This window comes from Acanthamoeba castellanii (assembly GCF_000313135.1).
Source record: "Acanthamoeba castellanii str. Neff unplaced genomic scaffold scf7180000084679, whole genome shotgun sequence".
NCBI lineage: Eukaryota > Discosea > Longamoebia > Acanthamoebidae > Acanthamoeba > Acanthamoeba castellanii.
In genome coordinates, this window is record NW_004457297.1 from 354160 (window position 1) to 374201 (window position 20042).

At 57.3% G+C, this 20042-nt stretch overlaps 6 protein-coding genes across 6 annotated transcripts; 2 read left to right on the forward strand and 4 right to left on the reverse strand.

The window, feature by feature from the left end:
* Window positions 1-358: 358 nt before the first annotated feature.
* Window positions 359-8377, forward strand: ACA1_374660 (ankyrin repeatcontaining protein; the record flags this gene model as incomplete). Its single annotated transcript, XM_004334362.1, has 26 exons — window positions 359-439; window positions 538-586; window positions 693-842; window positions 938-1134; window positions 1216-1561; window positions 1653-1720; window positions 1798-2415; window positions 2536-2708; window positions 2871-3055; window positions 3129-3234; window positions 3314-3416; window positions 3490-3631; window positions 3713-4098; window positions 4179-4285; window positions 4388-4499; window positions 4587-5352; window positions 5485-6366; window positions 6427-6517; window positions 6598-6683; window positions 6776-6993; window positions 7086-7323; window positions 7416-7545; window positions 7634-7737; window positions 7859-7998; window positions 8111-8172; window positions 8236-8377. 26 exons carry the CDS (start codon window positions 359-361, stop codon window positions 8375-8377), a joined length of 5682 nt encoding a protein of 1893 aa, XP_004334410.1.
* A 69-nt stretch (window positions 8378-8446) lies between these two features.
* ACA1_374670 (von Willebrand factor type A domain containing protein) lies at window positions 8447-10017 on the reverse strand (the record flags this gene model as incomplete). The annotated part of the gene is made up of 5 exons (XM_004334363.1): window positions 8447-8776; window positions 8920-9166; window positions 9274-9500; window positions 9634-9783; window positions 9880-10017. 5 exons carry the CDS (start codon window positions 10015-10017, stop codon window positions 8447-8449), a joined length of 1092 nt encoding a protein of 363 aa, XP_004334411.1.
* A 763-nt stretch (window positions 10018-10780) lies between these two features.
* On the reverse strand, window positions 10781-11520 carry ACA1_374680 (uncharacterized protein; the record flags this gene model as incomplete). Its single annotated transcript, XM_004334364.1, has 2 exons — window positions 10781-10990; window positions 11323-11520. The coding sequence occupies 2 exons, from the start codon at window positions 11518-11520 to the stop codon at window positions 10781-10783; spliced, it is 408 nt and encodes a 135-aa protein (XP_004334412.1).
* Window positions 11521-14443: 2923 nt separating this feature from the next.
* ACA1_374690 (uncharacterized protein) lies at window positions 14444-16617 on the reverse strand (the record flags this gene model as incomplete). Its single annotated transcript, XM_004334365.1, has 3 exons — window positions 14444-15705; window positions 15799-16302; window positions 16392-16617. 3 exons carry the CDS (start codon window positions 16615-16617, stop codon window positions 14444-14446), a joined length of 1992 nt encoding a protein of 663 aa, XP_004334413.1.
* Window positions 16618-16706: 89 nt separating this feature from the next.
* Window positions 16707-17522, reverse strand: ACA1_374700 (oxidoreductase domain containing protein; the record flags this gene model as incomplete). Its single annotated transcript, XM_004334366.1, has 3 exons — window positions 16707-16876; window positions 16941-17053; window positions 17107-17522. 3 exons carry the CDS (start codon window positions 17520-17522, stop codon window positions 16707-16709), a joined length of 699 nt encoding a protein of 232 aa, XP_004334414.1.
* Window positions 17523-17620: 98 nt separating this feature from the next.
* ACA1_374710 (WD domain, G-beta repeat-containing protein) lies at window positions 17621-19988 on the forward strand (the record flags this gene model as incomplete). Its single annotated transcript, XM_004334367.1, has 12 exons — window positions 17621-17655; window positions 17797-17942; window positions 18066-18167; window positions 18471-18619; window positions 18704-18826; window positions 18894-18933; window positions 19032-19147; window positions 19237-19359; window positions 19433-19558; window positions 19621-19717; window positions 19783-19870; window positions 19955-19988. The coding sequence occupies 12 exons, from the start codon at window positions 17621-17623 to the stop codon at window positions 19986-19988; spliced, it is 1179 nt and encodes a 392-aa protein (XP_004334415.1).
* Window positions 19989-20042: the final 54 nt, after the last annotated feature.

The window sequence follows — 20042 nt, forward strand, 5'->3', positions numbered from 1 at the left end:
TTATAATAATTCAATTTCTGTGGGGCACTTTCAGTCCAGGCGCAGCGGGTGTTGAAACAAGTCGGCGCGGCCCTGCAAAGCGGCACGTTAGACTATGCCACTCTTCTGACATTCTTCAAGACCGCCACGGAGCAGTCCTTCCTGGCCCTGCACCCGCTCCACAGCCTCACACGGCCTCACCGTTTCGGTACGAGGGTTTCATTCCGCCCAGGCCAACCGTTTCAGATGTGTTCACGACGTGGCCCACACAACTTTAACAATTGTGATCGTGCGTGTGCGCGTGTGCGATGTGGGCGGGTGGGTGTCGGCGGGCACAGACCCAAGGCAGCCCCAACAGGACGGGTTCGAAAACAAGGCGATGGCCGAGCTGTTGCTCCGCGCGTTTGGCAGCGACAAGCTGCTCGAACAGGAGCACGAAGGCTGCACGCCCCTGGGTCGGGTATGCATCACTTCCTTCCCCTTCCAGCCGCCGCACTCCCTTTTTTCACCGCAAATGCACTCACGCGTGCGTGTTCCACAATGGTACCACCAACGCAGGCCTGCCTCAACAACGACGTGGGCGCCGCACGCTTCTTCTTGGACGCGGGTATCCAGACCCTTCGCCTCTTTCGCTCTCTATTACTCTTTCGCTTTCGCTCTTTACGCGCGTGCGTGTGCGATCGCTGGTCTTACCGTGCCTTTCTTTGTTCCAGGCGCCGACATGACGAAAGAAGTGAGAGCCAGCAACAGTATTTCGCGAATGACAATGCTCGCTGCGGCGGGAAGCACTTTTGCCGGTCCAGAAGTGATCAACCTGTTGCTCGACCGCGGCGTGGACCCAAACAAGCGGCAGGAGCGGAGCCGTACGCGCCGATAACGAAACTATGACACTCTCGCCGCGCGTTGTCTTATCATGGTGGGCCGTGATTGCATCCCTGCGTGTGATTCATGTGGTCAGGATTCGTACCGCTAGTGGGGCTTGTCAGGGAGGCCGCCTCGCGCGATGTCTTCGACGAGGCAGCGCTGGCCACCGTCAAAGCGCTTATGGATCGCACGGCGCGCTGCAGCGACCATGACTTGCTGTTCAAGATTGTGTGCAAAGGAAAGCACCTTGATCTGCTCAAGCTCCTGCTTTCGTACGACGATCAGCTCAAGGTTCGTCTCCTCTTCCCGCTGCTCGTATTGCGTCGTTCGTGGCGAATGAGGCCAAACCACGTCGTTCGTGCGCGGGAACAGGAGTACAGCCCGCCGACTTCGAAGGACGCGCTCGACAAGCACCCGCTGATGGTGCTCATCCATACGCACAAGCCGGTCGAGTGGTTCGAGTTGATGCTGGCCAACGGACACAAATTCGCGCAGCCGATCGATCTCTCGGCGATCGACGCCCTGCACGCGGTACTCGCCGAGGCCGACAAGTTCAGCGACGAAGTGGTCGGCGTTTTCATCAAGTACGGCGCCGACGTCCGGAAGACAGCGGCCGATACCGGCGAAACACCAATCACGCTCGCCAGTCGCTACTCGTCGAAGGCGGTGCTGCAGATGTTGATCGCTGCCGGTGCCGATATCCACTCGACCGACGCCTGTACGTCAAGCGCCTTCTCTCCCCACGCAGAATGGTGCAGAGTAATTCAACGTTGCTTACTGCCGCTTCGCTTCGCTTCGTTTTGTGACAGTTGGTCGGGGTGTGCTTCATGCCACTGTGATGAACGGCCGCGAGAAGCGATTCAAGCGCTTCCTCGACGTACGCGTCTCCGTTTTCCTGTTCCTCTCTGCCACCCTTTGCTGCAATCACACAATTCACGTGTGTGGTGTGTGCAGCAAGGCGTCGACCCGTGGCGCAAAGACATGGCGGGCAACTCGTTGTACATCTACGCTATTGTTGGCCAGGCCTGGTGGGCCGTGACTCACCTGATCGATCACGTGCGTCGTCCGCCCGGCGACGATCATCTCGGAGTACCGTGGTGGCTGGAGGAGCGCGTGCAGTGGCAGCTGCGACAGCCGATCACGCAGGCCATGAAGGACCGCTTGGACGCCCTCCGGTCGCGCGACGACGCCCGCATCGAGGCATCGCCGCTGGCCGACGACCAACAGCGCAACATCGTCGACAACATCCTACCCCGCAATCTTGTGTCCGACGGTGACGGTATGGTCGAAGTGGTCGCCGACGACGAGTGGGCGGAGAGGAATGCCAAGTACAAAGCCTTCCTGTGTGCCGTCGACAACAGATTCGAGCTGCAGCGCGATGTCTCCCCGCTGCGCCTGTTCATCATGGCGCGCCAGCACAACTTGGTGCGGCGGGCGATGAATGCGAGACCCGAGCTGGCGCTTCGAGAGGAAACCAACTTGGGGCTAGACGGGACGAAGGCAACGCCGCTCGAAGAGGCAGTCGAAACAGAGTCCTGCTTTTTGCCCATTCTTTCTGCGTTGAAAGCCAAGGTTCGTCCGCCGAGTGCGTGAGTGCGTGTGTGCGTGTGTGCGTGTGCCTGCGCGTGCGTGCGTGGTGTCGTGCTGACCACGATGTTGGCTGATTGTGGGTACCTCGTGATGTGGGCGCAGGGCGTGGTCATCCCGCCAGACTTGCGGCAGAAGGTGATGCACATCATGTTCGCCGGCGACGACATTACCAGCTGGCCAGAGCTGTTGGAATTGCTGCCACTGCTGGGTACGGTGGACCTCAACGAGCCGGACCCCAAGTCAGGGCTGACACTCCTGCACAGGGCTGTCGCAAAGTATGTCACTTGTCGGTCGCATGTCGTGTCGTGTCGTGTCGTGTCGTGTCGTGTCGTGTCGTGTCGTGTCGTGTCGTGTCGTGTCGTGTCGTGTCGTGTCGTGTCGTGTGTCTTGTCTAATATTGTGGGTGGCGTGTGTTGTGCCACGCGCCGTGTGAACAGCGGTGAGGAGGAGTCCATGAGCACTCTAGCCGCGTTGCTGCGGCTGGGCGCTGATCTCGAGGCAAAGGACCGCAACGGCAAGACGCCCCTCTTCCAGTGTAAAAACAATCAATCAATCCTTCAGCTGCTCCTGGCCGCCGGCGCCAACGTCGACATCATCTATTCACGAAAGCATCGCTCCATCGGTACTTGCTTTTCCTCTCAGCTTCGCTTTTCGTTCTTCCTTTGTTTCGCTCTTTTTTGACCGCGCTGGTGCAGGCACTGAAGAGAGCAAGAAGAAGAAGAAGAAGAAACAAAATACGGAACAGAAGGCCAGGACGGGGAAGAAGTCGGCCCTCGCATTCATCGCCAAGTGTTTCAACGAGTATGCAACACCACTGCTGCCCCCCCCCTTCTCTTTTTCTGTCCAGAGCCTCACACTTGTGTTTCTGTGTCAACAACAGAGCAACTGCGGACACCGTGGCGACTTACGCCCCATTGAGTCCGGCCCACGTGTACTACCTCATTCGCGCTGGGTGGTGGAATGTGGCCGCCACGCTCCTCCTTGTACGTGCCCCGTAGCAATTCATTCGCCCTCCACTGATTGCTCACTCACTCACTCGCTTCACTCTTCACAAAGAGGCTGCACCGGGAGGGCAAGATACTGGAATACCTCCAGCGACCAGACCACAAGAGTCCGCTCTGGGCTGTGGTCAAGTCAGAACCAAAGCGCAAGGTCAGCAAACGCCCCCTTTCCTCTGTATTTATCAAAGCCTTCCGAGGTGCGTTCATCTGCGTATGCGGTGCGTGTGCGTGTGCGGTGATGCGTGTGCGGGTGTTGAGCTTGCCTTTGTACGATTCAGGCTTCGATTATGTCCCGGGGAGGAATAAGCACGGCCGGTCTCTCCTGTGGGAGGCCCTGACACAGCCCCACCAGCTCCAGTCCGGGTGCATGGAATTCGTCCTCCGGTACTCCGCCGCCGATCTCTGCACAACCAACGACCAGGGCGAGTCGTGCCTCGTTGTGGCCGTGCAACACGGCAACGTCGCTTTTCTCGACGCCATCCACAAACTGCTTCAGCAGAAGAAGACCGACGAACAAGAAGAGCTCGCGCTGCAAGAAGTCGGACAACTGCCTCTTCGCGAGCAAGTGCGGGCCATGGTGCAAATGAAGAACGCACGAGGCCAGACAACGCTGATGGCCGCCATCCGCCCGTTCTCGTTCGCGTCCTGCGCCAACGTCCCTCTGGTACGTGTGCGAACACTCTTTTTCCCCCTTTTACCGCGACGTCGCGCTTGGCACTCATATCCACAGGGGACGTCAAACAGGTGAGCAAGCTACTGGAGTTGGGTGTAGGTGTGAACGAAGCCGAGCTCGAGACAGGCAACACGGCCCTGTTCTACGCCGCCACCACCAACAGCATTCCCCTCTGCGAGTACTCCTCTTCTCTATATTTTTTGACTCAGTTATGTCGTGCGTTGTGTGTTGTGTTGGTGAGTCGCTGAAAACGGAGGCACGCCCTGCCAACCTGGTGCAGGAAACTGGTGGCGAGTGGGGCCGATGTCAATGCGAGGAACAATGCGGGAGAAACACCACTGTTTGCAGCCGGGCGACACAACCACTGGCACACAACGCTCTACCTCCTCCAGGTAACCTGTTCATTGCGCTCTCACTTGCGTCTTTCTGCGACATTGACACACGACGCACACACGACGCACACACAACACACGACACAGCGCGGGGCGGATCCGCACGCCACGAACAAGGCCGGCGAGTGCGTGCTCGTGGCATCGTCGGCCCTGTGTGCGGCCATCATTCACGACTTTGTCACACGACCCCACTCGCTTGCCTTCATCTCTGGCCAGCTGCTGCCGCTCCTCTGCCCCGGCATCCAGTTGCCCCAGCCCCAGCCCAGAGCTGCCGCTACGACCACAACTGACGCTGCTGCCCCGCCAACGGACCCAATGGTGGTCGAGGCCCAGACCGGGTCCAGCGTCGGCGGCGAGCCAGCGGCCACACCGCTGAAGCCGCTGGTGAACTACTTTCCAGAACTCGTGCCAGCGACGGCGGCGGCGCGCAGGCAGGTGGTGGCGCGGGTGACTGAGCTGCTGGAGCGGGTGCTGGAGACGATGCAGCTCTACCAGGGCGCGCCCAGCGATACGGACCCGACGTCGGCCGCGCGGGCCGACCGCGAGGCTGACCCGGAGACCGACCGGCGGGCGCGGTGGGAGCGGAATGGGTCGCTCGCGGGCCTCAAGACGCAGCTGGCCGGGTGGCTGCGGGCCAGCCAGGCGCGCATCCCGCGCATCACCCGCAACCTGTCCTTCTCGACGCTGAGCGAGAACGAGATGGCCCTCTACCTGCGCCAGTGGAAGGCCCTCCAGGCGCGCAAGCGGAAGAGGGAGACGGCGCCTGTGGAACCAGCGGAAGAAGATTCGCAGTCGCAGGGCCTGGATGACGCCGAGCACGAGATCGACGTCAAGCGGCCTCGCCTCGCTTTGCGTACCACCCACCCTCCCAAAATGACCCCTTTCTCTTTCTTACTTTTTTGGTGTGTGTGCGGTGTGTGCGTGTGTGTGTGTGCGTGTGCGTGTGCGTGTGCGTGTGCGTGTGCGTGTGCGGCGTCACGCACAGACGACGATGATCTGCCGGCGGAGCCTCAGCTGGTGGTGCCCGACCTGGACACTATCCCGCTGCCGCCGCCCTTCATTCCCGCCTCGGCCCGCTCGCTCCAGGGCGAGCGACACCGCGTGGTGTCGGTGATCGAGCGCACGGCGGTGGTCAGTGGCCGGTCCGAGGGTCCGATGGGTGAGGCCATTCGGCGCGCGACGATGGACAACGCCGCTCAATGGGCTGTAGGGCTGATGGACGACGACGAGGGCTACCTTCGCGACGCATTCCTCATGCGGCTGTCTGCCGGCCACCACCAGCCGACCACGGTCGTGCTGCAGGCCCTGGTGGCCATGCGCGGCGACGGCATCGCCAGATCGAAGTCCGCGATGACGACAAAGAACGAAAGCGAAAGCGAAAGCGAAAACGAAAGCGAAAAACGAGAGAAAGGAAAAGAGAAAGAGAAGGACCAGATGGAGACCGAGGGTGATGCGGGCACGCGCGCGGACGAAGACGCCGGCCTCGTCTACTACGGTGTGTGGGAGAAGGGGAGAGAGGCGACGCCGCAGCTGTTCGCCACGCGCGAGGAAGCCGTGATGGAGTTCGAGAGGCGATTCAAGGCTCTCACTGGCAACGCATGGGCCGAGCGACAGCACCAGCATCGCTACATTCAGCGCCCGCGCCCTCCCGCCGCACACGGAGCCGAGCCAGTCAGCGGTCCATTTACCTCCGATTCCACCACGACCACGACCACCGCGCCGACGCCGGCCCAACAGAGCGAGGCGGAGGTCGAGGCAGAGTTTCTCTATCTGCCGACCAACCACGAGGCGGTGTGCGAGCAGCTCCAGCACTCGGGAAGTGGCAACGACGAGGTGGAGCGAGTCAAGGCTGCCCTGCCCGCACCCGGTACAGTCACCGCCTGCGCCCTTCGACTTTTACACACCACTTACTTCTGTGTGTGTCCAGGGGACATTGACACACGGTCGGACGAGCAGCGGGTGTTCGACCTGTTGTCGTTCGTGTCCAACAAGCACCAGATCTTCGGCTACTGCCAACGGTAAGCCCACATTAACGACTGCGAGTCCGCTTGATTGTCCTTTAGTTGCGCTAATGCATCACCATCACCCTTGGGTGCAGGGTGGGCCTGCTGAAGGTGGCCACGCTGGGCCAGCTCACTGCGGCCCAGCTCAAGAATGCGAGCAACATTCTCGACGTCATTTCTGGTATGCGTCTACATTCCTCACCATAGCTGTGTGCACCTGGAATTCAGAGCATTTACCCCACGACACACATACGGGGGGGATCGATCTCGCAGGGATCTTGGCCTACGAGGACGAGCTCAAGCGGCTGTTGCGTCCGCTGCCGCCGCACGTTGTGCAGGCGCGCCAGAAGCTGTCGCACATGTTTCACTGCGTGCTGCCGTTCGACTTCACCGCCAGCAACTCCTCGCCCGAGGTCATCGACACCCACCACAAGCTCGCCCACAAGGCCGACATTCTGCAGGCACGCAGCCTCGCCTTGTCGCAGGCGTGTGTGTGTGTGTGTGTGCGTGCGTGCGTGCGTGCGTGCGTGGTGGTGCGTGCGTGCGTGCGTGCGGTGGGGTGTGCGGGTGAACTGACACATAGCTCCAGTCGCTGCAAGAGATCGGAATTGGGCTGGAGGTGTTGCACGAGGTGTCGCTGCCGCACAAGCACGCGGATGGAGCGGCCGCGGCAGAAGACGAAGCGGAAGAGGCCGAGGTGACGATCGACGAGCGCGCCGACGAGCCGCTCAAAGCCAACGACCAACGGACAGCCCTGGCGCGTATGCGGCTGCTCTGCAACGCGCTCAAGGCCAAACTCACGCCCCTCGACAAGCGATCGGGTATCTAGCCCGCCCAACCAACCCAGTTGCTGGGACACAAATTGATGTGCGTGTGCGATGGCGTGTGCGGTGGCACCTGCGGTGTGTGCCAGACGAATGGAGGATGATCGGGGAAGTGATGAAGGGCAAATCGGCAAAGGTCATTGACGCCTTCGCGGTGGAGCGCAAGGGCGAAGAAGAACGCTACCGGCCCTACGCCAACCTGCCCAACCGCACCCTCCTGTACCCCCCTCTTTCTTCTCTTTGCAGGACCCCCATTCGCGGGACCGCCGGCTCACCAGCAGTACTGCGATTACGCCGCGGCCTACAGGGGGCACGGTACGGGCGTGGCCAACGTGATGGGCATCCTGCGCAAAGGCCTTTGCATCAAGCCTATCGGAGCAAGAACCAGCGGCGCCACGTTTGGGCCAGGCAGTACGTCTTCATCTCTTTCTCTTTCTTGTTCACTCATTTCACAGGGTTCTTATTCACATGGCCGCTTACCAGAGTGTGTGTTTGTGTGCGTGTGCGTGTGTGTGTGGTGATCGATGAACAGTCTATTTCTCCGACCTGCCCAACAAGAGCATGAACTACATGAAGCTGGACTCGGAGGTGGGATGCTTCCTGTTGTGCGAGGTAGCGCTGGGCGAGGGCCTCATTCGCCGCACCACCAGGGGCGGCACCACCCTGCCTCCCGTACGTTGAAGAGTGTTCTTTCTTCTGCAACCATGCCGGGCATGCTATCATGTCGCCCTCCTCTCTGACCGACATGTGGTGTTGATGGTGCGGTGCCGGTGGTGTCGACCAGGGGCGACACCACTACCTGGGAGTGGGCAAAACCGTGGCCGACCCACACCTGGCCCTCCACACGTACACAACCCCGTCTCGCCCCCGCACCACTCGGGCGCTGCACTCACCACACACATCTCCCAGGGACGGGGGCGTGACGGTGCCGCTGGGCGAGACGGAGAGCCGGCAGGGCAGGGGCTACAACGAGTTCGTGATCCCCAACGAGGACCAGGTGCGCATTCGCTACCTGCTCCTCCTGAACCGTGCCACCGCACGGCGCAAGTAAAAAATGAAAATGAACTGAAAAAACAATCTAACGCTGCACTGCCTAAACTGACAACAACCAGTACTGTACTTACTGGGCCTGGTCCATGTTGCGGTAAACGCCGTTGGTGAGGGCGGCCACCTGCTTCATGAACGCCGCGCTCAGCTGCTTGTCCGCCGCGCTGTCCGGACCCAGCAGGAACGCCGTCGCAAAGATGCGGATCTGACGGTCGGCCGCGCGCTGGGCCTCCCACTGCGGGATGGCCTGCAGGATGCGCGGCGCCAGGCCCGGGTCGGGCACGCCGTCGGTGAGCAGGTAGACCGCGACGGTGTCCTTGGACGAGCTGAAGGCCAGCTGGAGACCCGCGTACGTGTTGGTCGACCCGCCGGCGCGCAGGCCCGCCACGAAGGTCAGCGCGCTCTATCATATGTGTTGTGAACCGGTTAGTTGGGAAAGAAACCAACAACAAGGCTTCGTGTGCGGTGGTTGTGGTGTGCGGCCGTGTGGGCATGAATGGATATGTGGATGGCAGGCAGGCAGTCAGTCAGTCAAGTAGTAAGTACCTTGATGTTGGCGGTGGTGGCGTTGACGGGAGCGCTGAAGAGCGCGCGAGCGCCGCTGCTGTAAATGATGACGTTGAACTGCTGGTAGGGCTTGAGCTGCTCGCTGATCACCTGGCTCAGGTGCTGCTGCACGTAGGACAGCCGCGAGTAGGTGGTGCCGTTGAGGGTGAACGGAGTGTCCATCGAGCCCGACACGTCGATGACGAACGTGGCCGACAGGGCCGTCACGCTGCCGAAGATGCAATCCCTGCACCACGTCGACATCCACCAAACAAAAGACAAGCAGTAAGCCACGCACGACACACGACGACACACGACGCACACACGACGCACACAGCACACAAGACACGGTACCGGCTGGCGACATCGCGGAGGATGGCGTAAGCGGCCTGCTGGTCGAAGCTCAGGGACCAGCACGTGGTGGCGATGAACACCTTGTTCTCGTCGGAGGCGTTGAGCAGCGTGTCCTTGATGCTCTTAAGCACCGTCATGCGCTCGGGCGAGAAGGAGATCGCGTTGAGGACCTGCACGAACTCGGTCGTGTTGAGGCCGATGATGAACGGCGACATGAAGGTCATCGCCTGTTGTGTCGTGGTTGGTTGGTTGTTAGATGTTGTTCCCAGCCATTAGTGGGTGCGACCATTGGTTGAGATTGTCGGTTAATAATTGCCCAAAAATGTGAGTAAGTAAGAGTACGAGAGGGTACGGGGGTACCATGACTTTGTCGTCGGTGAAGGAGAGCGCCCCGAGAATGTTGACAATCTGGGCGCCGGAGAAGACGCGCGTGTCGTTGGCCACGGACTTCTGCAGCAGGGCCATCTTCTCGCTCGACTGGCCAAGGTTGTTCATCGCCTGCACCAGAGCCTGCGCGTGCCCGTGTTTGGAGCGATCGGAGTTTAAAAATATGAAAACGACAAAGCGGGGGGGGGAAGAGAGAAGAGCGGGGGGTGGGGGGGGTACCTGAACCCAGGCATCGGGGCGGACGTCGCTCTGGGGACACGCCTGCTGCTGGGCCTTGGCCGCGGAGGGCGCCAGGAGCAGCACGGCGACGAGAGCGAACAGCACGGTAAAGCCGATCAGGGACTGGGTGCGGGCCATGGTTGGTGTGTTGTTTGTAGAGGGCGAAACAAACAAGAAGCGGTAGAGCCGGACCAGAAATGGGAGACAGCACTAAAGTGTCGGGGCTGTAGGACCGATTGGACCTATCAGACTACCCCACTATGTGGAAATGAGCAACGCAATGAAACAATGGTCGACAGGCTCGAACAGTGGTCGACAAGGTGGGCGCCAGCGATAAACCAAACCTTTTAGCACCCACCGTGCTGACAAATGGGGTGTTTTGAGGTTACTTTCCGAATAACACCCCATGCACAACTCTAAAACACACTTCCCTCGCACCACACTTCGGACACACTTGTGCCTCCACACTGACCACCTGTAGGGTCGCCGGTTGCAGGGTCACACCGGTGTCACAACGCACCACCCGCACCACCAGGCTCCACTTCTCCACAAGAAGTCGGCATTGAACGCGCAAGTGCTGCACCACTCATGATGCACGTTTCTGTATACGCAGAAACTTCACTTTATCACTCGGAAAAAACACACATTCCTTAGCTCAGAAGCGCATCTTCCAAGACACTCCTTTCACTGCCAGCTAACGTGCACACAGGTAGCAATCCACTGTGTCAGACTCCCGGCTGGCAATGGTCATGGCTTGCAGTGTTAAGGGACATGGCTGAGCGCTTGGGATTGATGATCAGCCAATGCACTGCAGACAGGACCCTTCTCACAGTGGGACCCACTGCTGCTTGGCTCCTGCCCCTTGAGTGGGCTATTGCAGCTGGACTGCAGCCTCTTCTCCTCAAAGCTGTGCTTGTGTTCTCCTTTCACTTTGTTCTGGAGATTGAATGTTTGCTGGTGAGCAAATGTAGGTGGTGGCATTGATCAGATGCTTCTGCAGAGGCATGACAGAAGGGTACTTCTTGACCAGAGTGCTCTTGATCACTGCAATGGAGAGCTGCCAGAGAAGAGCATAGAAGCTGGAAGAGATGGCACTTTGGTGGAGGGAATACTGCTGATGGGTACTTCATGACAGCAGAGCCAAGCCTTTTTCTGCTGATTAGATGTGATTTTGCTACAGCTTTGAAGGGGAGGGTGTACCTGTTGCCAACACATTGGCAGAGATGAGACAGCTGAAATATTCCAACATGGGATCTCTCCATCTTGCTCAAGCAGGGTGAGTTGAATTGCAGCCTGCTCATAATCCTTTATCCCCTTATTACTCCTGTCACAAGTGGGCATGAATGCCTTCAGATGAAGAGTGAGATGGCCACTCAGAGAGTTAGTAAAAAATACTAATAATTCATAAAGAGTAAATGGACTGGCCAGCCAAAATGTGTTTACCTTCTTCATTTTGGCTCTGTTGATTTGACAAAGTAGGAAGTAAACTACCAGTGGCATGCCCTTGGCGCTCACTTGCTTGAACAGGTACTGATGGCAAGAAACTGTGTACTCTTTCTCATTCTTGATTGGGCAAAAGCCCAACAGGTGCATGTTGCCCCACCAGATGTCCTTTGGGGAGATGGTGGTCACTTTCAACATCTCTCCCACAACCAAGATCCTCTACTTGAGCAAGTGTGGTGTGGCCAGTGGCCAGTCAAGTGGCTTTCTTGAATTATCTTTTTTGGGACCCATGCACATTTCACAGAAATCTGCAACAGGGTACCAACAAAGATGATGCTGGGAGTTGCAGGTGGCAATGCAGGGCAGGAAAGAAGGATAGCAAAGCAGGAGGATGCAAAGCAGTCAGTAAGTGCTGCTACCACTATGAAGTGGAAGAAGTCTGGTGCCCAGAGGTGCCAGGCCCTGCACAAGAAGCAACTATCCATGCAAGCAGTTGCCAAGTTGCATGCAGAGGTCAGCATGAGCGGGCTCTGAAGGAGTTGATGGCATTTGTCCATTACTTTCTTACAGTGTGAGAGCTTGCCTCTGCTGGAGAACAGCATTGCCAAGATCTGTGGGCTGTACAGCAAGCTAGATAAGGCCACCCACCAAACTTGCTGCTCCCCAACGCCATTGTGCCTTTGCCTACCAAGCTGATTGCAGCACTTGCCAAGGTGGAAGCCACCATGGATCCTTGAAACTGTCAGTCCAAGCTCAATGAGGTACATCATGTGAAGGGTTGACCATGCACCCCCACTCATCAGTAGCACTCTTCCTTACATCATTCCACCTCCAGCTGAGCAAGTACCTCCAAGAGCAAGGACATTGGCCTGATGAGTGAGTGATATGGCATCTTGCTGATGAGGATGCTCACTGCTGTGCTGCATAGTCTCAATCCATGTCACACTGTTGGCTTAATGAAAGGTTTGTGGTTTTGTTCACCTCAACAGGTGATAACCTTCCTTAAAACATCATTTCTCCACATGTGCACCTTTACTGCTTTCTCTCTGACCTTGGCAAGTGGAATGGTGGCTGCAGCCTTAGGCGACCTTCAACAATGACCTTCAAAGTGGTGCAAGTACTGTGCAGTTGTGCATGTGAACTGTTGATGACAGTTTGGCCACTGCACAGGTGCAACTGGGCAAGGAGTACCAGGATGGTGGTGACATGCCTCACCCTTTTTGGGACTGCACCACATTCAGCACATTCCTGTAGCATGGGCGAATCCCATGAAGTGGGCTGACAACAGCAGCAGTGTCACACAAACTTCAACACAAACTCAACTGCTATGCAACAAGTCAGCCAACATGCACAAGGCAGTGTGTCATGTGACCTGGCCACTGAAAACTGGGTATTCATCTACACTAAGTCTCAACATGATCCTCAACCTGACCAGTCACCAGCACTTGTGTGCCATGGTTATTTTATCATATTTTCAATTTTAGCATTGATTATTTTCCAATAATTCAGTTTCAATTTAACCCTGCCCATCTCACCTGAGGTTGTGGTGACACTTGTGGAGAGACTGCCATTGACTGCAATGTACTTGTCCCTGGTCCCATGCCCCTGTGCACTGTGCTCATTGTGTCTGAACATCACATTTTAGAGCTGTCCACTCCATCAAGGTTTACATGCACCCCCTTGCCCCATGATTGTGTCCCCACCAGAGCTGAGCATGACCAGTTTGAAGCCATCCCCACTATTATTGTCTCACATGACTGCTGTAGGATCTTCATGACATGCACCACTATCATCATTGTCATTATCCTGTGTTGCAGTTCCTGCCATGCCTTCTTGCAGACCCTGGGGCTGGCCATCAGCTATATGGATGGATTGGAAGTGTCCCCCATGCACAAGTCAACAGTCCTATTCACATTCAGCCTCTTCTCATCATCCAGCAGACCTCACAAGGACACCTCTGCCTCAGCCAACTCACACCTCAACCAGGCAGCAGCCTGCCTTCATTCTCCTCCCACACTTCCACACCTCTCAAATCCCCATCACCCACCAACAGGCCCTTCACCTCCAATACACTCTCCTTCAGACTCACTCACTCCAGCCCCCACCACCAGGGTAGTGGGCACCACACTTGCACAGCTCACCCTTGAGCACAACAACAGCAAACCTCTAGCAGATATCTCAGGGTGGCTGTGGAGCACCAGGAGGTGTGTATCACTTGGGCAGCCACACTGCCACTCAAGGGGGTCAATGAGATAAGTGAAGCTGATTTTGCTGGAGGAGGCTGAGCTGGTGTACATTGATGAAGTGGCTGAGGTGTCAGATCATGAGGAAAACTCCTTTGTGGACACCTTCTCATCCCCTCAGTGACAACAACCACCCACCATGCTCTTGTTAATTCACAAATAAATAAACATTTCTGGCATAAATTTTGCTGAGTTTTCTGGAGACCAAAGTCCACTCATGCACAAAAGATGCCATTGATGGTGCCATCAGGGTCGTTCATGTAGGCATGGTCCTTGAAGCCCTTGTTGTTGTGAGACCATGTGCAAATTATTGTGCATTGTACACAGTCACTGGAGTAGAGATGTTGATTGTTGGTGTTGTGGATGTCCTCACAGTCTACACATAGATTTGGCAGGTACACCTGCAGCCACATCAGTATCATACAATTAACAAGATCACACAATCACACAATCACATTCATGAGGAAATGAACCATCTTCATGCCATGCCATTGTGTGACATCCCTGCAAATCTTTGTTTGCCATAGCTTGCCCTCCCTTTGGCTTATGATATTAACTCAATAGGGACAGAGATGGGTGGGGAATGTACTCCATTTCAGGGCATTTGGTCTCAGCCCCATGGGCAGGAACATACTCCATTTCAGGGCATTTGGTCTCAGCCACTTGTCCAATTAGGCTCAAGATGAAAATTGAATTGCAAATGGAATGGAATGGGGAAGACATGTACTTTTTGAATTGATCTCAACCACACACCTAGGCCAAGCACTGTTTTATTAATCAAAGGGCAAAGCCTCCCCTGCCTCTCCTGTAAGCCCTGTGTGTGTGGTGATGCTGAGGGATGAAGAATGAAAATCCACAGAGAAAAGCTGCATTGGCGTTCATTTGTCAAGTTGGGAGGCGAGAAGCAAGTCCAGCGTTTGCATCACGTGCCGGCGTCGTGCAAGAACGAGCTCTCGGCCGGTGAGACCCTCGTGCGCGTTCGTCGTCTTCGCCTTCCCGACAGCCGATGGAGGAGCTGGGGGCGACCTCGCCGCCGCCACCGCCGCCACCGCCTCTCGCCCACCCACGTCCCCCCCTCGGCTTCGGCTGTTCGTGGCACTCTCGTTCTGCTTCTTCTTCTCCTCCTCCTCCTCGCCCTCCTCTTCCGCCTCGTTCACCTCCATGCCAGTTGCAAGTCCTTCGTCCTCCGTGTCCTCATCGTAATTGATGTTATTATTGTCTGGGTCGTCGTTGACGGCGGTGTCTTCACTGTCTTCGTTGTCGTTGCCATTGTAGCTGTCGTCTGATTGGCTCTGCACCTCCTCTTCTTCCTCCTTTTTGTTCATCTTCTCCTCCTTTCGCTTTTCCTCTTTCCTCCTCCGCTTCTTGGCTTTCCGCTTCCGCTTCTTGGGTCTGTTGATCGGTGGGAAGATCGGCGGCACGGGCTTGGAGTAGGTCCGCCGCGCCCAGTTGTAGACGGTGCCCACGATCGTGGACTTAGTGTAGGGGATCCCGCGGCGCTGGTCCTTGACCTGATCCCACAGGTGCGCGATGCGGGCCACCACCCAGCCCTGGTCCAGGTCGGCCATCGGAATGTCCTCGCGCATGAGCGTCTCCATCATTTTGAGCTGCAGGCGCCTCTGCAGCCTCATGTGCTCGCTGAGGAGCTCCTCCGCGGAATCAAACTTCAGCTGCCGGTACCGCGCCCATCGGTACCGCTGGTGCACCACCTCGGCCGACGGCTTGCACTTCTCTTCGTAGCCGAGTCGCGCGCATTCGCCGTCGATGAGAGCCGCGATGAGTACGGTGGACTCCGACGGAGACTTGGACTTCGAACTGCTCGGCGACTCGTCGAGCTCCTTCATCATTCGCTGCACCACGGCCGCCGACACCTCGAGTCGCCTGTCGAGCACTTCCTGGCGCACCAGACCGCCCGGTCGCTCTGAGGCCTCGTGAGCGAGTCGGTGCTCGACGAGCTCGTGCTGCGTCGTGAACCTGACGCCGCACGGCTCGTTCGGGAAATCGCGACGCGGGTGGAGACACACAAAGTTTCTGCCATTGTTCACGGCGAACGTGATGCCGTACTTGAGGTATACGGGCGTGCGTTCCTTACACGTGGCGCACTTGTCCCGAAAGTGTTCAGCGCACACGTATTTCCCCGCTACACCAGAAGACACATGACACACAACACACAACACGTTGACCGTTAGGCAGAGAGCACGACACCAAAGACCGAGAGGGCAGCAGGCAGTACTCTTCCAACGCCCGTCTGAGGAGGTGGTGGTGGGCCTCGCCTGTCTGGCCTTCTTGTCTTCCGTCCGCCGAATCCTACGCCGCCTCTTGGGCTGATCCTCCTCCCCCTCCTCTTCGTCCTCTTGGCGCGCTTCATCGGCCGATCTTCTTGCTCGCTTCCCCTTGGCCTTCTCTTTTTCGTCCTTTTTCGTGTTCTTCTCTGCAACTCTGCTCTTGCGCTCCTTGGTCTTCTTCTTCTTCTTGTCGCTGTCGCTGTCGCTGTCTCGGCTCGGCTCGGCTATTTGCCCGGCCGAGGCTTGCTCGAGCTCGGAGACCTCAACTCGTTCGTAGCGCTCGTCCTCCGCTCCTTGCTCCACTCGTCGTCGTTTGGTGGGGGCGGCAGCGGTGGAGGTGACGGTGGCCTCTGCTGGCTTCCTCGCCTTCGTCTTGGTCGTGGCTGCTGGCTCCGAGGCGGCGGCGGCGTCGGGCAGCGGGTCCCTAGTCTTGGTTAGGAGTCGAGTCGCGGCTGCCCAAATTGAACGGATTGAAATTAAAGCGTGATTCAATTTGATTCACAAGAGAGGGAAAGCAGGGACGTACAAAGCACGTGAGAACTTGTCGGAGACGAGGAGGATTGCAGCTCATTGAAGAGCAGGTCGGCCTCCAGCAGCAACTTCTCCGTCGAATTGTGGTTGTAGCTGGGCACTCGCGGTTGATGGAGAAAGCGCCCCCTTGATGCAAATTCGGCAGGTGGCTGCAAGTGCACTTGCGGAGAAGGGGATTGAAGGTAGTAGCTGAGGGGCCGGATCAACGGGCCGCCCACACGACCGGGCTCATCCATCTTATCTTTGGGTTTATTTGGTCTCTTTTCTCTCACCTTTTTCTTTTCTGTTTTTTTTCTGTTTTTAGAACCCAAAAAAAAGCACAACTTCAGCCCCAGTTCTTGGGTTGGCGACGGTACATGACTTCGGTACGCATGATGTACTTGACGTCGGAAGCGAGCCGTTCGCCTTCATGAACGATGTTGTGCTCAAACACCAGCGCCATGCCTGTGAGCGGTGTGACTGCATGCCTCTCTCCCTCGAGGAACACCGTGGCGCCTGCACGAGAGAGGTCAATCAAAGTTGTCTCGCAACTCCCCTATCTGGGAAGACCAGCCATTACCGCCGCCAAAGCCCTCGTTGAGGTAGAGCATGAACGTGAAGAGACTCCGCTCACTGGACGACGGCTTGTACGCCGCATCCACATGCGGTTCACAGTGTTGGCCAGGAGTGTACCTGCAGAGGATAGTCACAAGCAGATCAGATTCGACAGACCACACGCACGACACACGACGGTGAGATGGCGACGATGCCTGCAGAAGCGCCAGCGGTGGTTGAGCCCGACCACGCTCCAGGTCTGACCACTCTTGATGGCCACTTCCGGCACCAGGGCCTTGACGCGGGGCCAGATGGCATCAGCCAGTTCACGGTCGTCGATCATGAGCCTCGTGTTACTGCGTGAGGCGGTAGTGAACTCGCGCATGGGCTCGTAGCCCTCGCGCTCCGTCCGCTCGACCATGTGTCGGCACTCGGCGGGGGTGAGCACCCCGTGGAGGATGAACGCCTCCCTTCCTTTATTGCTGACCTCCAGATCTGTTTTCGTCACCTCATCCGCTGACAGGGCCGACAGCACCAGCTCACCAACCTGAGTGGGGCGCCACCAGCCCGCCTCGACCGTCTTGACGTTGAAGAAGTCCGCCTCCATTGTTGTTGTTGTTTTTCCACAGCGTTGGGTCTCTTTTCTTTTCTATTTCTTTTTATTCAACAGAATTTCTGTGCTGTTTTGAGCGTCGTACACTCCAGATGGACAAGCGTACGCTTTACCAGCTCATCATCAGGTTCGCCCTACGCTGCCACTATGGCACTAGTGCGTTGCGCTACCAGCGGCATAGCTGCCGTGCTGCTCGGGACTTATTTATTAAATTGTTTGAATTACATCGATCCATCTCTCACATCGAGATTTCTTTGTCTACTGCCAGCCAGCTGCACGAGGATGGATTTACGGACATTGCCTCGCAGCTCTCCAACGTGACCCTTATCCCTCGCCCGCCGCAAGTGGCACCTCAGCGACTCTACCGACTCGCCAGCCAGGGCCGCACCAGAGAAGCTGGACCCGGACGCGAAAGTAACCCCCTCCTCCCTCTTCTTCATCTTCGTATCATGAGCTTATCATCGCTTTGTAGTTTCTTCTTGCTCATTTGTTTGCTGTGTTGTGTGCGTGTGTGTGTACCATGATGTGCGGCACCAGAGGACAAGATGGCCTGGGACAAAGAGGACGACGATGACTCGGGGTCAGTGCTGCTGGGCGCCACCGTGCGGCCCAAGGGCCTCGACTTTGATCGCGAGAAGCGTACGTGCACGCCCTGCTCTTTCGTGCGGTGCCATCGCACACTTTGTTTGCAGACTCTGATTTTGCTCCATTATGCCTCCGGCAGCTGATCGAGCGCCGGATCGCCACGGCTGCCGCTTCACGACCCGATATCTCACAACCCACAAGGGCTCCGTACGTTGTGGGCGATTCTCTCCCGACGGTACTACGCTCACCATCTACATGCGCCAACTCGCCATTGCTCGAGTGCTCTTGGCTGCGCATTTTCGTTCACCGACGCACGGCATGGTGTTGTTTGTTGACTGCTTGCCAACAAACGACCAGGCAAGCTGGTGGCCACCGGTTCAATGGACACCTCGGTCAAACTGGCCGACGTGGAAAAGATGAAAGCCCACGGCGACAAGAAGGATCACGACCACATGGACGACGGAGCCTCTCGAAATGTCACGCGCTCCTTCTACGACCATTCGTCGGTACGTACCTCGGAGTGCGTGTGGCCTACGCCATGTCGCGTTGCTCACAGTGGTGATGGGTGCACCCACTCATGGTCGGTCCAGACGGTCACGGACGTCTGCTTTCACCCCACGACGCCACTGCTGGCCTCCTGTTCCAAGGACATGTCCATCAAATTCTTTGACTACTCCAAGACGCACGCCAAGCGCAGCGTCAAATTCATCCAGGTAACAGGCCACGCCACGCACACAATCGCTTTGTCGTCCACTCTCACGTTCTGTTATTTTCATACAGGATGCGGTCCGACTTCGATCAATCGACTTCCACCCGTCGGGTACCGTTCTATGCGCCAGCCTCAGCGCGCACAGACGTTGTTCTTTTTCCTGCGAACGTGGGCCGATTGAAAGAGCTCACTCCTGACTCCGTGCGCAGGCGACTTTTTGTTGGCGTCTGGCAAGGATGCACGAATCCGCCTCTACGACACGCGCACACAGCAGGCCTTCGTATGCCCCAACGCTGGAGACAATCACTCATCCACGGTGAACATGGTACCCTCACCGCCAATCGATTTGGTCTCAAATATGTTATCATTTACCATTATTGTCCTTCTGCCTGGCCACATGCACCATTTTTTTAGGTCCGATACCGCAACGATGGAGGCGTGTACGCGTCGGCCGGAAAGGACGGCAACATCAAGCTGTGGGACACCACCAGTGCCACGTGCATCAGCACTTTTCCCGCCGCGCACTCGGGCAACGCAGTATGCTTCTTCTGCTTCTTCTCCATGTCGTGACCCTCCTCATTGCTCACCGTTGACCTATCCATGCTTGCAGGTGACCTCCGTTCAGTTTTCACGCAATGGGCGATACCTGCTCTCGTGCGGCAAGGACTCGACCGTCAAGCTCTGGGACCTGTCCACCACGCGACCCCTCCGAATCTACTCGGGCTCCGTGCTAAGCGTACATTTCTTCTTCTGTTTTCTTGTTCAGCGTTAGTAATCATAACGAACGAACGTTTGCAGAAGCGGAGACTCCCCGCGACGTTCAGCTTCAGCGAGGACTTTGTGCTGGCCCCGGACGAGTCCGGCGCGGTGGCAGTCGCCTGGGACACACGCTCAGGTTCGCGCATGCGTCGTGTGTGTGTCGTGCCAGCGGTCATTTTGACAATCGCCTCTTTTCTGCAGGTGACCTGCTCCACCGGCTCACCGGACACAATCAGTTGGTGCGATTTATCGCTTCCTCCCCCGTAGAGAACGCCCTCCTCACCTGCAGGTACCCACCCCTTCGGCTCTCCTTCATCATGATTAGATGTAGAGGTTGTTGGTGGTGCGGAAAAAACTAACGCACGACCACCAGTGACGACTCCCGGGCACGCTTCTGGGTGGTCTAATGGCGCTGCTTTGCCGCTTGACCACAAATAAATAAATCAATTGGCACCACCATT